The sequence below is a fragment of the Macaca nemestrina genome, chromosome 5 (assembly GCF_043159975.1).
Source record: "Macaca nemestrina isolate mMacNem1 chromosome 5, mMacNem.hap1, whole genome shotgun sequence".
Classification (NCBI taxonomy): Eukaryota; Metazoa; Chordata; class Mammalia; order Primates; family Cercopithecidae; genus Macaca; species Macaca nemestrina.
This window is the reverse complement of record NC_092129.1, coordinates 139,349,048-139,365,168: the sequence shown is the minus strand read 5'-3', so window position 1 is coordinate 139,365,168 and position 16,121 is coordinate 139,349,048. Positions and strand designations below refer to the sequence as shown.

Here is a 16,121-nt window from a genome sequence, read left to right as displayed (position 1 = left end):
TAAACAGGGGAACTCCCACGCCCTTACCGTCCTCAGCTCAACCAATTGTTGCCACTATCTTCTAATTTTTATTTGAAGTCTCCCAATTTTTAATTGTTGGCATCTAATTTTAAAAAGAAAAATCACTGTATGAACCAAACCAAAATGGTTTACAGGTAGAGGTGACCTAAACTCATTTTGCAACCACTGTGAGCCTGAGGACTTCCCGCACCACCCTCTGTCCAGGGCTGCAGCACTCAAAGGTGACAGCGTTCTTGTCCAGGAACTCGAACCTGGCCAGTGGGGATGTGTAGTGTGTGCTGTGTGTATGCATGTGGTGTGCATAAGTGCCTGAATGAGTGCGAGGGCCAGTGGACCTTTTTGTGGTGAGTGGGGGCCTCCTGGTGGGACTAGTATTTTCTCCATGGGAGAGGGACCCTGGGTCTGTGACAAATGCGCTAGTAAATTTTCGATAACTTAATATACATCCCCCACACACTCAAGGCAGCTTGGGTCACAGCAATAACCACTGAACACTCTCATCCCAATCGCTAACATCCTGAACCCAATGATATCCCTTTGCATTTCCAGTTTTGGGGAAAACAGACACAGCCCTCCCTGCCCAGTGGGTGGGGGATGGTGGCACCTCTGAGCCATGCTGGTCCCAGGACCCCCGGACTCGGACTCGCTCTCTCTTCTGCCCTGCCTAGTTCCCTTTTTCTGGGGAGGGGTGGTGCTGTCTTGCTCAGGCAGTGGTGGGGGGAGCCTTGGGCCCCTGGGTAGGCAGAAGGAGCTGTGTAAATGTATCTCTATGGAGTGGGCAGTGGAGGGGACCATACTTGGGGAGGGTGTGGCTCTGACCGGGGGTGGGGGTAAGTCCAGTTGTGTGTGGGGAGCTTGGAAAATGCTGTATCCTCTGCTGTCCTTGGGTTGATGTGGTACTTGGGGATGGAAGTGTAGATCTCTCAGGAGGGCCTGAGGCCCATCCCACCCTACCCCAAACTCCACTTAGACCTGGGACACATTCAACTCAAGAGTCAGGAACCAGCCCACCCTCCACACAGTCAGCCCCTGAAAATGTCAAGCATCCTTCTTCCTAAGGGAGAGGCTCCAGGTCTGAGGGCCACACCCCTCCAATATCCCTCTGGTTCCCCACACGCCATCCAGTGGGCGTCACAGCCCAGGAGGCCCCGAGCCTGCGTGCCCGCTTCCTCCAAATGAGGGGTGGGGAAGGGGTGGAGAGGAGAGGGAAATGGAGCCCACAGGACTCCTTCCTAGAACCTACCTAGACTCTCCTCCACTCGGCTCCACCTTCAGTCCCACCACGCACCCTCCCTCCCTGCACAGGCTGTGGGGGCGGGCAGTGGGGTCCACATGGCCAATCATTAACCGGCCCTCACACACTCACACTCACAGCCACACTCACACACTCTCCCTCCGTAGCTGCGCGCACTTCGCCCACTCTCCGGACCCTGCACTAGCAGCCCTGGCCCGGAGCGCACGAGGACTGCGCAGCCGGACCCCCGCAGGTCCCCAAACCAGGGCCCCAGTCCACCCGCCCGTCCCCGCGGCCAGCGCCACGAATGTACGGCCCGCCCCACACAGCGCCCCGCACCCCCCGCCGGACTTCGGCCCCGCCGCCGAGGCTTTCCCGGGTTCGCGTCCCCCACCGCCCCCGCCGCCCCCGCCTTCGCGCCTGTTTTCGTTTGCTTTTCCGTGCTGCTGGCTGGCGGCCTCTGGGTCCCTGGCCCCGGGGCGGGGGCGGGCTGGAGTGGGGCTCCCTTCAGTGCTGCCAGGCTGGGGTGCGGATGGGGGCGGGGTGAGGCGTTCAGCTAGGTCTCCAGGCTCGGAGGGCCCCGTCGCCCCACCCCCCTGACTCCCGTTACCTCACAGCCCGTCGAGTTGCCCCCTAACCCCGCCCCAATAATTGGCCTTGCAATTGGATGCCAAAGAGCCCAGAGTTGAGGGGGAGCAGAGCTTTGAGCCCAGGTCTCTCAGAGCAACCCAACAGCCCCCTTTTTGCCCACGCCCCAGTCCGCGTCCCCTGCCCCATCCCACCACTGAGGGCCCTGGGGGTCCCCAAACATGCCCCCCCATTTCCAGCTCTTCCCACACCCCCACCCCCGAAAATAAAACTCAGGGACCAACATCTGCTTCCTTTGCACTTGCTCCGTCGACCCCGCCCCCCGCTCGGAGGGGCTTCCGTGGGGGAGGGAACGGGGCTCCGGGCCCTCAGAGTTCTCAGTGTCTAGCGAGGAGAGGGGCTGGCCCCTGCCCCCCGAGAACTGGGACTGGTGGGAGAGAGAAACTCAGCACCGGGGCCTAGCTGAGCCCCTTCCTGCGTCCGCAGACGCTTTCTAATTGCGGGGGTGGGGGCGGAGTGGGGGAGGGATAGGAAGAGGATTAGCGAGAGGACCCTCGCGGAGGTCCCGAGTCCCAGTCGGTTTATTCCTGAGCCTTCCCCTCGCATCGTAAGTCCTTTCCTCGACCCTCCCTTTTGTACTGCAATAATACTGTATTATACGCTTGCACTATTCCCCGACCCTGGCCAGCGGAAGCATGCACGAAAAACTCAAAACCACACACTCACACGCACACACACACACGCACACGAAGATGGGACGCTTTTTTTCTTCCTCTCTCTCTCCGGGGTGCGTCCTCCTTAGTGTACATAGCGGCGTCGGGGGGTGGCCCCAGGCCCGGGTAGAAAAGCATGCACTGAGACCCCCGCCCCTAGACTGCGAGTACTGTACAAATCCAACACTTGAAACCGACACGCACACGCGCGGCGCCGCCACGGGGGTGGGACACGGACACGCACCCACGCGCACACGGCCGCGCACGGGCGGGGAGGGGGCGCCCCGCCGTCACGCGTCGCTGTGCGAGGGATCTTGTGCCTTTTTAAGTCCCTGTATGTTAATGCAGACAATCCGGAGAGCTTGTGTACTACCAAATCCTGATTAAAGACGCCTTCCAGGAACCTGCGCCTCCGCCTGCTTTCTTTCACCCTCCCACTTATTTTCCCAACTCTCAGTGTAGACCCTGGCTCTGAGGTCGCCCGGCTGGGCAGAGGGCAGGGGCTAGTCTGTTGCTGACTCTGGGACTGAGGGGTGGGCAAGTTCCAAGTCAGTGGATGAGCTTCGTCCACACCTTAGCCAGGCAGCTGGGTGAGGAGGGCACCCCAGAGGTTTGGGCCTAGCTGGACTTGAGTCACCCTCGCCCTGCTGGCAGTCTCCTTTCACTGAACAGGTCGGGAGGGAAGGGGTGAGTGGACTCTGGTCTCTGGGGCTCAACTCCAAATTGCCAACTTCCGGGTGGGGATAGAGGGTGTGTAGAAGTAGGGGGCTGGACCCACCAGGCCCAGTGATCAGTTCTCTATGGGATCAGGCTTTTGAGACCAAGTGTCTGGTGGGACTAGAAAGCTAGGATGCCAGAGGCCTGTGACAGAACACTGCACTGAGGAGCCTCCCCTGGCCCTCTGCTACGATAGGCGATCTGAGAAATACGGGAGATGCAGCCCTGGCCTTGGGGGTGCCAGGGTGGGGGTGGTCCGCCAAGGAGGGACACTGGAGCATGGACTGTGAGAGGCTGGGGTTGGGGGTGCAGGGATGGAATGTGGGTTGAAGGAGAACTCAGTCAGCGGGAGGGGTGGGGCACTAGGACAGAAATAATGGCAGACTTCTGAGACTGGAGAGAGAGGGGAAAGGTGAGGATGACAATGTAATAAAGGAAGTTCCCCATGCCTCCACCCCATCCCCGCACACTGACAAACAGGAAGGCAAAGGGGCAAGCTCCAGCTGTATTCCCAAAGCCCCGGGGCATTTAGAAGATGCCCCCCACAAGCTGTCAGCTCCTTGCCCTGGGGCAGGCAAGGGTGGGTTTTGGACACAGAGATGTGGGGTCAAGTGTGTGCAGTTCTGCATAGACCTAGAGTGGCCATGTTCCTGGGTCATCTTACCCCTTCTGCCACCTTCCCCTTCCGCAGCACTCCTGGGTGTGGGGTGAAGTGGAGGGAGGGCTCTTGGCCTGTCAGAGATGTTTGCAGAGTGGTGACGCAGACAGACAAATGCAGGTAGGGTCTGGGAAAGGCGGTGCTGAGTTCGGAGCTGACAGAGGTGATGCAGGCACAGCTCACCTCCTCACAGGTGGAGCAGGGGCGTGGGGGGTGCTTCTTCCTTAGTGGAGGAGAGGGGATGGGAGGCGTGCATGAGGCAGTTTCTGAGAGAGGAGAAGGAACTGCTGTGAGAGGCACAAGCCCCCCACCTCAGCATGGGAGGAGTGGGGAGCCAGGGCTCACCCTCCTGCTTCCGCCACACTTCGCCTCCCAGCCCCGCATCTTTGACTTCGGGACCGTGGGCTGGGGTGCAGTGCTGAAGTCTGGAGCTGGCTGGGGTCCAGACAGGAGTGGCTCCATGCATCCTGTGTGGGGATTAAGGATGGGGCTATGTGGAGTCCCGTCTCCAGTGTTGGTGTCAGAAAAGTTTCTCCAAGGGCATGAGAGCCCAGTTTTGTTGGTGGCAACTGAAGCTCAGAATCTGGTCCATCCTCTCTCTTCACTTTTCCTCCCGACTGGAGTAAACATGGACTTGGGCTGGGCTCTGGAGCTGGTGAGGCCTAGCCCTCTAGACAAAGCACAGTGGATGGAGGGGCAGGGCTGGGACTTTCATTCTCTCTGAGGGTATCGGTTTGATTGACCTGTCCTCCTCCTCTCCCCACAGCCCAACCCTTACCACATATATGCCTTTGGCTGAACTCTGAATCACTAAGGAGCTTTAAAACAGCCAGATTTCTGGGCCTCATCTCTGACCTACAGAATCTGGGGGTAGGACCCAGGACTGTGCATTTTTAAAAAGCAACTCTGGACAATGCTGTGCCAAGCCAGGCCTGGGAACCACAATAAGCAGATGAGAATCATAAAGGTTGCTGCCCTGAGAAGGAAGCAAGAAGGTGTGAACTTTGTCAGACAGCTAAAGGGCCAGGCACACTGAAGGTGTCTGTGGATCACTGGCTGAGTGAATGAACTCAAGATCAAATGGGCAAATGGATGAATAATTCACTGGGCATCCAGGAGAGGCAGGGAGAGGGTTAGGCTACTCTCTGAGGAGGGAGGAATTTGAGCCCAGGCTCTGCCCCTCCCCAGCACAGAGCCAGATGGGGGAAGGGCAGAGGGACTTTGGAACCGAAAAGCCAGCATGCCTAGGTTGGTGTGGAGGTGGCGGTTATCCTTAGGGCAAAGTTGTCCTCACCGTGAGATTCAGGGCTCTTCCTCCCAAAAGGCAGAGGGTTCCAGGTATCCCCACATGGGACTGAGTGGGAGACACTGGAAAGAGTTTTGGGGCCGGGCGCGGTGGCTCAAGCCTGTAATCCCAGCAATTTGGGAGGCCGAGATGGGCAGATCACGAGGTCAGGAGATCGAGACCATCCTGGCTAACCCGGTGAAACCCCATCTCTACTAAAAAATACAAAAAACTAGCCGGGCGAGGTGGCGGGTGCCTGTAGTCCCAGCTACTTGGGAGGTTGAGGCAGGAGAATGGCATGAACCCAGGAGGCAGAGCTTGCAGTGAGCTGAGATCTGGCCACTGCACTCCAGCCTGGGCGACAGAGCGAGACTCCGTCTCAAAAAAAAAAAAAAAAAGAAAAGAGTTTTGGGTCCTGGGCCACCCTGGTGGATGTGCTTCACAACCTGGACCAGTGCCCAAATCCATGCCCTTCTCTGTGCCTCAGTTTCCCAGTCTGATTTTATGACTGATCATTGATTTCCAGTTCTCATTCCTCCTCTCTCCCAGGTAATAGGAGGGGAGGACTTTGAGGCAGGAGAAAGGGTTTCACCTACAACCATCCAATGTGAGCACCGTGTGTGTGTGTGTATGTGTGTGTGTGTGTTGCGGGGGCATCCCATCCTCTCCATGCGGCCTTTTCAGAGAGATCCAGGACCTGGCCAGACAGCAAAGGAAAGGGTGTCTCTAACCAAGGTGCCAGAGATTAGAGAGGGACAAAAGGCAAAGGTTCTGTGGAGAATGGGTGGCCTGGTGGAGTTAAAGGCCATCCCTACTGGGCAGGATGTGTCTGGTGCCAGTTGGGTGAGTTCGGAGGTGGTTGGGAGAGAGACATGCTCAGAGCTCTCTGTCTGTCTGCCTGTCCCTGACTCTCAGTGCCAACACCCACCCACCCCATGGTCCCCATTCACCCAGGAGCTTACAGCAGCCCCTCCACCTCTACCCAGCCATTTTCTCTAGCCGTAACATTGGTGACTGGTAAAGTGTCCCAGCACAAGGCCTGGCGCAGAGTTGGTGCTTAGTGTTTGCTAAATGAGTGAATGGATTAATAAGAACGAATATTGTGTAGAAAAAGTACATTCTTCTGGACACTTCCAGCCTATATGTGGAGGGGACAAAGTTTTTTGTTGTTGCTGTTGTTGTTGTTGTTGTTGTTTTTGTGTTTTTTGAGACAGTGTCGCTCTGTTGCTCAGGCTGGAGTGCAGTAGTGCGATCACAGCTCACTGCAGTTTTGATCTCCTCAGCCTCCCGAGTAGCTGGAACCACAGGCGTGCACAACCACGCCCAGCTAATTTTTGTATTTTTAGTGGAAACAGGATTTTGCCATGTTCCCCAGGCTGAGGAAACTCTAGCAACCCTGTTTGAGCCAGGTAGGGAGCTTTCTGAGAAAGCTTTCTAAGAAAACTTTCTGACTAAGAAGAGTTTTCTAAGAAAGTTCCTTACCTGGCCCAAACAGGGTTGCTGGTGTCCTGTTGGAATCTGAAGCTATATTCTTGCATCACCCCCACCAAACCCTCACTGATGGTCTGATTACAGGGAAGATCATGGCAGTTGGGAAAGGGAGCAGCCCCAGCCCTGGACAGACCCTCAGCATTGGAGGTCTCTGCCTTTCTCTCCACCTGGCTTTGTGCTATTTGCATGGAGGCTTCAGCTAGCAGAGCCCCCTCCCTTCTCCACACCCTATTCCCCATAGGTGTGGCATCCAGGCTTTTCTGCCAATGACCTTCAAACCAAAGCGAGCAGAGCAGGAGGTGGGAGGTGAGGTGGGGAGAGAGCTAACATTTATTGAGCAACTGCTATATGCCTTTGCTTATATGACCTCATTTATGATCACAACATTTGTGGAATGTGCATATCCCCACTTAGTTTCCTGATATAGAGAAACTAAGGACAATCTCTATCTCATTCATACTTGATCCACAGATTCTTAGACTATAACATGGTGACCAAGACAAGAGACATTCAAAGACCACTTCTTGAAGGAGTGAATGAAGAAGCTCTCAGGGATCTCTGTGTAACAAGAGAGAGAGAACCCTATAAATAAATGCATGTAGAACAACAGGTGGGAGATTCTCTCATGGAAAGATGTGAAAAACAAGTAGAAAAGGGAGAGTAAGTAAATCTGCTTGGTGGGTGGACAGGAAAGTTGACAGGAAGGCTTTGTCTCTCCTTTGCTAAGACCAGGAGCTGCTTGAGCTGGTCTTGAAGGAAGGGTAGCAAGTTATCATGTGCAGAGAGGGGGTAAGAGGGACCCCCAGGTGAAGGAAACTGCCTGGGCTAAGTGTGAGCTGGAAGATGCACTTAGGAACTTCTGGAAGCATCAGAATGGGTGGAGTGTAGGCAGGGGCAGGGGACCGAGGTTGTTGCAGTAAGTGAGGCCACAGCAGCAGGTAGGAGCAGGTCATAGGGTTGGGTGGGGGATTCATGCGCCAAGTTAAAGATCTGAACTGTCTTAGGCCAGGCGCAGTGGCTCACACCTGTAATCCCAGCATTCTGGGAGGCCGAAGCAGGTGAACACCTGAGGTCAGTAGCTTGAGACCAGCCTGGCCAAGGTGGCAAAACCCTGTCTGTACTAAGAATACAAAAAAAAAAAAAAATCAGCCGGGCGTGGTGGAGGGCACCTGTAATCCCAGCTACTGGGGAGGCTGAGGCAGGAGAATCACTTGAACCCAGGAGGCAGAGGTTGCAGTAAGCCCAGTGAGCCGAGATTGCGCCACTTGCACTCCAGCCTCGGTGACAGAGCAGGACTCCGTATCAAAAAAAAAAGATCTGAACTGTCTCCTAAGGACTGTGGCAGCCATAGCAGATTTGAAGCAGAGAGAGATGGAATCAGATTAAATTTCAGGAAGATCACTCAGGCAGATGTAAAAAGGATGGACAGCAGTACAGGATGGAGGGAGCAGGCCAGTGGCTGGGGAACCACCAGAGAGGGCAAGGCTGTGCTCGTGGGCCTGGGGTAGCAGACACAGAAAGGTTTAAGAAGGATGCTTGGCAGGACTCCTTGGCAGCATGGATGGGCAGGAAAGTGGGGAGGCAGGAAAGTGGGGAGGCAGGATATCCCCAGGGCTTCTGGCCTGGATGGGCTGTGTTCTGCTAGCTCAGGAAGACAGAAGCCCAGCGTGTTAGAAAACGCTAGCAAAGTGCTGGACACCATCAGCACCGTCCCACCATGGAACAAAGCTGTGTCAGCCCTAATGGGCCCAGGGCATTGCAGGTGCCTGGGGATGTCTGTGTATTGAACAGGGTGGATGGAGCGAGAGCAAAGGAAACACAGCAGCCAAGGTCCTGAGCAGGTGGTCAGACCTTTCTAGTCTGGAAGGAAGGAAGCTAAGGGGGACATGGCAAGAGCCTAGAAAACCAAGGACTGGTTTGGCCATCACATTGCCAAAGGCTCTGCACAAAGCTTTGAAGAGGAAAACGGAATGAAGCTTAAGTATACCTGTCGAGGGCTGGACAAATTCCTGGCTGAGAGGATGGACTGGAGGTCCAGGGGCCCAGCCTGCACTTTTAAGGGTAGAGGACAGCCACACCTTTGCCCTTGTCCAGCACAGGATCTGGTGGCCCTGGGCAGCCAGCTCTCTGGCCACAGAGAAACTGCACACCCGGAAGTGGTACTAAGGGCATCTAGGAGCCAGCCTGGCACAGCCCATCCAGGAAGTGGCGCAGACACCTGCCACCCATCTCTGGGCCTGGCTTTCTCATCTGTAAAAGGAAGGGCTGAGCTGCGTGGTGGTCGTGGTTCCTTTCAGTTTTCATTTTCTGTTATTGTTGCTGACTCAGGTGAAGGATGCACATGGCGATGAGAGGGGCTGGGGACATGGAGAGGCTGGGAGGCAGAAAGTCCACCAGGATCAGGGCCTGGGACTTCAGGGGACCTAGAGCATGGACAGTCATTCATCAGAGGTTTGCTGAGCACTCACTAGGTGCCAGAGACCATTCTAGGCCCTGAGGACAGAGCAGTGAACAAGACAGACCCAATGCCTGTGCTTACCTTTATGGAGCTCACACTCTGGTAGATGACTCAGGCCTGTGAGTCTCCTAGCTTGTGGGTGCAGTTGAAGTCTCCCTGGGTCCAGGAGGGTGGGTGACCTCAGAGGGTCCCTGTGTGTGCCCCTTGCAGGTGTTCTCCGTGGCGCCCCCATTTGAGGTGAATGGCCTCCCAAGAGCTGTGCCTCTGAGTCTGCCCTACCAGGACTTCAAGAGGGACCTCTCCGATTACCGAGAACGGGCGCGGTTGCTCAACAGGGTCCGGAGGGTGGGCTTCTCCCACATGCTGCTCACCACCCCCCAGGTCCCGCTGTCTCCTGTTCAGCCTCAGGCTAATGGGAAGGAGGAAGAGGAGGAGGAGGAGGAAGAGGAAGATGAGGAAGAGGAAGAAGAGGATGAGGAAGACGAGGAGGAAGAGGAAGAGGAGGAGGAAGAAGAGGAGGAGGAGGAGGAAGAGGAGGAGGAAGAGGCTGCGGCGGCAGTTGCCTTGGGGGAGGTGCTGGGGCCTCGCAGTGGCTCCAGCAGTGAGGGGAGTGAGAGGAGCACCGACAGGAGCCAGGAGGGCGCCCCGTCCACGTTGCTGGCAGACGATCAAAAGGAGTCCAGGGGCCGGGCTTCCATGGCCGATGGGGACCTGGAGCCTGAGGAGGGTTCCAAAACGCTGGTGCTCGTCTCTCCTGGCGACATGAAGAAGTCGCCCGTCACTGCCGAACTGGCCCCCGACCCTGACCTGGGCACCCTGGCTGCCCTCACTCCTCAGCATGAGCGGCCCCAGCCCACGGGCAGCCAGCTGGACGTATCTGAGCCAGGCACCCTCTCCTCTGTCCTCAAGTCTGAACCCAAACCCCCGGGGCCTGGGGCAGGGCCGGGGGCCGGGACAGTGACCACAGGGGCCGGGGGCGTGGCAGTCACCTCCTCACCCTTCACCAAAGTTGAGAGGACCTTTGTGCACATTGCGGAGAAAACCCACCTCAACGTCATGTCTTCCAGTGGACAAGCCTTGCGGCCTGAGGAGTTCAGCACTGGGGGCGAGCTGGGTCTGGAGCTGGCCTCTGATGGGGGCACTGTGGAGGAGGGGGCCCCAGCGCCCCTGGAGAACGGCCTCGCCCTGTCAGGGCTGAATGGGGCCGAGATAGAGGGCTGTGCCCTGTCTGGGCCCCCCGGGGAAACCCCCTCAGCGATGGCCACAAACTCACTGCCCAATGGCCCGGCCCTTGCAGACAGTCCAGCCCCGGTGTCCCCACTGGAGCCCAGCCCTGAGAAAGTGGCCACCATCTCCCCCAGACACCATGCTATGCCAGGCTCTCGCCCCAGGAGCCGTATCCCCATCCTGCTATCTGAGGAGGACACCGGCTCCGAGCCCTCAGGCTCACTGTCGGCCAAAGAGCGGTGGAGCAAGCGGGCCCGGCTGCAGCAGGACCTGGCGCGGCTGGTGATGGAGAAGAGGCAGGGCCGCCTGCTGTTGCGGCTGGCCTCAGGGGCCTCGTCCTCCTCCAGTGAGGAGCAGCGCCGTGCCTCTGAGACCCTCTCAGGCACGGGCTCCGAGGAGGACACGCCCGCCTCTGAGCCGGCAGTGGCCTTGCCCAGGAAGGCCGGGCGGGCAGCCGCCACCCGGAGCCGGATTCCCCGCCCCATTGGCCTCCGCATGCCCATGCCTGCTGCAGCCCAGCAGCTCCCCAGCAAATCCCACGGCGCGGCCCCAGCATCGGACACAGCCATCACCAGCAGGTGAGAAACCACTGCCAGCCCCAGGGTGGGCAGAGGGTGGCCACAGGCCTCCACCAGCAGGGGCTTCTCCAGAACCAAGGTCAGGGGCTATGGAAGATCAGGAGGGACCCTCAGTGACACCTCTGGTCCAGCACCTCCCAACTGTGCTCTGCCTCACTCTGATTCGGGTTCCAGCCCTGTTACTGGGCTCAGGGGAATGGCTTCAGTAAGCATGTGTGGAGAGGGTGCCAGAGAGACCAGGCTTAGGAAAAGCTGATGGGGGCCAGTGGGTCCACACACAGCCTCTGGTATGCCATGGGGCATTGGAAGCCAAAGGATAAAACCCAGTGCTTTGACTCCTTGGGAGAAAACATTTCATATTAATATAAACATAGGTATATTCTAGATTAGAATGCAAAATCCATGAGAATTTTAAAGATGAAATGAGGACCCCAAAGAAAGCCAGCAGCAGGTTATTCCAGCAGCAGCCTGGGAGCGTGTGGCCCCTCAAGGTCCTGCCCTGCAGGACAGAATGCCAGGCCTCAGTTTACCCATCTGTGCCATGGTCTCAGTCTCAGCTCTGAGGATGCAGGACTCCAGTGCTCAGTGCCCAGGAGGATTCTGAAATATTTCTCCTTGTCTTGTTTCTTTGCCCTCTTCTTTTCTCCTGCCTTCTGCTCTCAAGCAGGCTCCAGCTGCAGACTCCCCCGGGGTCGGCCACTGCTGCTGACCTCCGCCCCAAACAACCTCCTGGCCGCGGCCTGGGCCCAGGGCGAGCCCAAGCCGGAGCCAGGCCCCCAGCCCCGCGCAGCCCGGGCCTCCCCACGTCCACTTCCGCCGCGCGCAATGCCAGCGCGTCCCCCCGGAGCCAGTCCCTGTCCCGCAGAGAGAGCCCCTCCCCCTCGCACCAGGCCCGGCCCGGGGTCCCCCCGCCCCGGGGCGTCCCGTCGGCCCGGGCCCAGCCTGATGGCACCCCTTCCCCCGGGGGCTCCAAGAAAGGACCCAGAGGGAAACTCCAGGCTCAGCGCGCAACAACCAAAGGCCGGCCAGGAGGCGCGGAGGGCCGGGCTGGGGCCAGATAATGACGCCCGCGGCTCTCCGCGGTCCCCCACCCTCACCCCGGCCCCCCACCCGCAGCCGGTCACACTGGAGCAGCTCCCAGCACAGCCTTACGCGCCCGACGCGCGCCACCCTTGGCCCCAGCTTTCCGCCTGCACCCGCGAGGACGCACGCGAGCACACGCGGCGCCCCACCAGCCCTCAGGGCCGGTGGGGGACGCGGCACCGCGCCGCGGGGAGGGTCTGCCTCCCCTTCCTCGCCCTGTGTCTTCTCATCCTCCTGCCGCCCGTCAGGCCGGCCAGCCTCACATCAGTCTCTCCGCCCCGGGGAAGGCTCAGCCACTTTTCATCGAGGACTCCACTTCTGGGGACGCCCGGTTCGTTCGCCCACCAGGCCTGGGCTGCTCTCCATGCTCCCCCAGCAACCTCTGCCTACACCTCCTGCGGCGCCTTGCCCTCCTCCGACCCCTTTCCAGCCAAAGTCCCCCTACCCCTTCAGAGAAGTAGCCTCAAATTCCAGAAGTGGAGGCTCCAGCCTCCCCCCGAGGGTCCAGCCCCACAGTCTTCTGGGAGCCATTGTGGCCAGGGATGGCCTCTGGACTGCCAGGCTGGAGTTGGGGACCCAGGGGATATCGGTCTACTCAGGTGTGAGGAGGCAGGTCTGACCTGCCCCAAAGTTGACTCCATCCTGGACAACTCGGTGGGAGGCAGTGGGCAAGTGATCTTGGAGATGGGTGGGCAGGTGATTCTGTGGGCAGGGGATGTGCTCCCCTGCACCTCTGGGGTGCAGAAACCTCTTGCCTCCTAAATTTGGGTGGTGCCTCTGTGGGAACCATAGGAAGCGTGTGGGCTGCCTTCCTGGGCAAGTATTTCCCAGTGGGATGTTGGAGGGGGCTTTAACAAAGTTTTACTCCCTCCCCTGTTCCCCTGATCTAGTGCTCAGGACCCCTCACCATCAGGAATTCCTTCCTGTCATCTAACCTCAGTCCTGTCTACTGCAGTTCCAGCCAACCTGCTCTTTCCTGAGTTCAATGCAGGTGGAAAGTGGCTGGTTACCATCTTTGCACTGGCCCTTTGGAGATTCGAGGACTCAGTTCTGGTGGAGTCACCCTCCCTGTCCTCCCTTCTGTGGGAGGGAGGGAGGGCTGGCTCAGGCATCGTCTCCCGCAATGGGCAGAGAGAGCAGAGAGAGGTCGACCAACAGACAGCTGGCCCCTGGAGGCAGAAAGGCCCTTCTAACTTCCAGATCGAATGCTTGAGTGATGGGTCCTCAGCCCAAGCCCACTCTTCCCTCAGCTCACCCTTCAGCCTGTTCCTTCTTGCCCCGACCCCAGCCTGTGCAGCCGCTCTACTCCAGGAATGGATGTGGGGACTCTTCCTGGGTTCTGGCTCCTGCATAGCTCACCCCACCTCATCATGAGCCTCAACTGCCTACATCTGGGGCAAGCAGCACACCGGCTGCAGATGGGACAGCCAGCCCTGCCTATCTGGACAGGCCCCTGCAGCCTCTGTCCCCTGGCCTAGCCTCTCTGTCCTTCCCTGAGTCACAGAGAGCAAGCCAAGACATCCAGGGAAAGAGGAAGAAAGGCCTTAGTGTGCCCCAGCGGTCTGGCTGCATCCAGCCACCATCACCCAGAAGGATGCCCATGAGGCAGCTGACCCTGAAAGCACCCTCCCCCTCATGGAGAGTCAGCAGCTTGGGCAGCCACTGTCAGGCCACGGTGGTGGCTTCTCTGCAGACCAGCCGAGGGGAGGACTCCTGGGTGGACAGTCTTTGATATCCACCCTACGCTGATGCAGAAGCTCCCAGAACACTCAGGAAACTTCTCCGGACAGAGCCCTCCTTGTCAACTTGAGGCCCTCCCAAGGCCCTCTACTGCCCTCTGGGTCCAGCAGAGGGAGTGGAGGAGGGACCACTGCCTCTCACCTAGAGCTTCTCCGAATGACAATCAGCTCGTGCCAGGTGGGGACCAGGACATGACTCCTGGTGCCCAGGCCCTGGGCCTGCTCCTTGCCACCAACCGAACCGTGAATGTAGGGCCCCCAGCCTCACCTCTGCCCCAGGACCAACAACACCCTGGTTTGGAGCTGGGAGGAAGAGGGGGACCTGAGAGAGCCCCAGGTCCATTCTACCCTCAGCTTCACTCAGCATTGGAGCTGGCAGAGACGCAAAACCCAGTCTTCCCTTGGGATTCCGAACCACCCTAGGGCTCCCAACTGACCTCAGGCATCTGAGTCTCTGAATGTCACCAGGTGAGGTGGGAGAGGTAAAGTGGGCCAGTGGGGAGGGGGTCACCTAGGGGACTGCCTCTGTGCCTCTCCCCAAGAAGGATCCAGGGCAGAGGAAGCCACATCTCCCGGTGCCCCCAACCCCAGCTGCAGCCTCTTCCCCCTGAGCATTCATTTTCTCCACCAGGCCTCCAGGTCCTGAGCCCTTCCTCTGTAAAAGTGTCACACCACCTCCCTCAGCACTTCCTGTCAGAACAACCTATGTCACTGACTCAGATGCAGGGTCTGCTCACCCCAACACATGCCTTCCCTCCCCAGCCACATCGTGCACGAAGGGGGCACAGGAGAGGAGAGGGGCTGTGCCCCAGGCTCCCCATTTCCCAGCTCCTCACAGGGGCCTGGTTTGCTCAGTCTTCTCAACTCCAGGGACTAGCCCTGGTGGGCATGGGGTGGGGAGCAGGAAGTTGCCCTTCCCCTCCCTCGGGAAGCCACCTAAGAATGTTTACATGCCAAACAGAATGTAACACCCCTCCCCAAGCCCTTCCCAGTCACTGCATGGCCTCTGCCCATCCTGCACCTGTCCACCCCACCCCAACACCCTGGAAGCCACTGTCAATGATTAGATCGGGTCTCGGAAGGGAAGTAGCCATCACACCATTAAAAAGCCTGTGGACCTTTTTCTGTTGGCCTGGACTCTTCTTCCCTGCGGGTGGGCAGGCAAAACCCAGTTCCTGGGGCCGGGGCTGGGCAGGAAAGCGGAGCACAGGTTGGTGGGCAAGTGCAGAGGGACTGTCCTGGAGGCAGGGGAGGAAATGAAAGCTCAGGACAGACACAGGTAACTTGCTCAGGGTCACAGAGGAGGAAGGGGACTGTCCTGCTGTCATTCTGACTGCAAAGCGTACACTCTCACAGCCCTCTGGATGCTTCTCCTGAGGGCCAGAGACTGAGTCTGGCTTTGTGAAGAGAGGCCAGGAGGAAGAATTTTTTAAATTATTTGTACAAATTGATGGAGTACATGAGAAATTTTGTTACATGTATATAATGTGTAGTGACCAAGCCAGGGTGTTTACAGCATCCATTACCCAAGTACAATACATTTTGGTTAAATATAGTCACCTTACTCTGCTTTTGAACAATGAATTTATTCCTTCTATCTAACTGTATGTTTATACCCCTTATTTATTTTTATTTATTTATTTATTTTTTGAGAGGGAGTCTCGCTCTGTTGCCCAGGCAGGGGTTCAGTGGCATGATCTCAGCTCACTGTAACCTCCACCTCCCAGGTTCAAGTGATTCTTGTGCTTCAGCCTTCCAAGTAGCTGGGATTACAGATGGGCGCCACCATGCCCAGCTAATTTTTGTATTTTTACTGGAGACAGGGTTTCAACATGTTGGCCAGACTGGTCTCGAACTCCTGACCTCATGTGATCGGCCTGCCTCAACCTCCCAAAGTGTTGGGATTACAGGGGTGAGTCACCACACCCTGCCTGTACCCTTTAATTCACTTCTCTTCCTCCTTGCCACTCTCGAGGAAGAATTTTCATTACCCCAAAGTTAACAGACAAAAGTGAGAGTGTTTGGAAAACCACGCAGTGTAGCAGCTCACAGGCAACGTTATTATTATGAAAACATCTATCAAAATCACAAATAAGCATAGCTTGTGTCCCAGCTTCTCTACTTTAGAAATGCATCCTATGGATGTACTTGTACACTTGCAAAATTACATGCGTCCAAAATTATTCACTGCAGTCTTCTTTGTATGGCTCCAGAAAGCCTCATCTGCACTTGTGAAACCCAGAAAGTTCTGAAAACTGGGATTTCTCCCATTAGATTGGCACACACTCCCTTGTTATTAAAAAAAAAAAAACTGACAAGACCATTTATA

General features: G+C 57.4%; 1 protein-coding gene across 7 annotated transcripts in view; it reads left to right on the top strand.

Annotated features, from left to right (window-relative positions):
- Positions 1–14,914, top strand: part of LOC105489577 (tau tubulin kinase 1) — a 45,705-nt gene extending 30,791 nt beyond the window's left edge. For 3 of the 7 annotated variants that reach the window (XM_071096999.1, XM_011754470.2, XM_071097001.1), the window contains 2 exons: positions 9,376–10,970; positions 11,635–14,914. In XM_071096999.1, the coding sequence (XP_070953100.1) occupies positions 9,376–10,970; positions 11,635–12,031 (1,992 nt within the window). In that variant the 3' untranslated portion in view covers positions 12,032–14,914. The remainder of the gene's footprint in view (positions 1–9,375; positions 10,971–11,634) is intronic. The other 4 variants (XM_011754472.3, XM_071097000.1, XR_011623705.1 and 1 more) reach the window with 3 other exon arrangements.
- Positions 14,915–16,121: the final 1,207 nt, after the last annotated feature.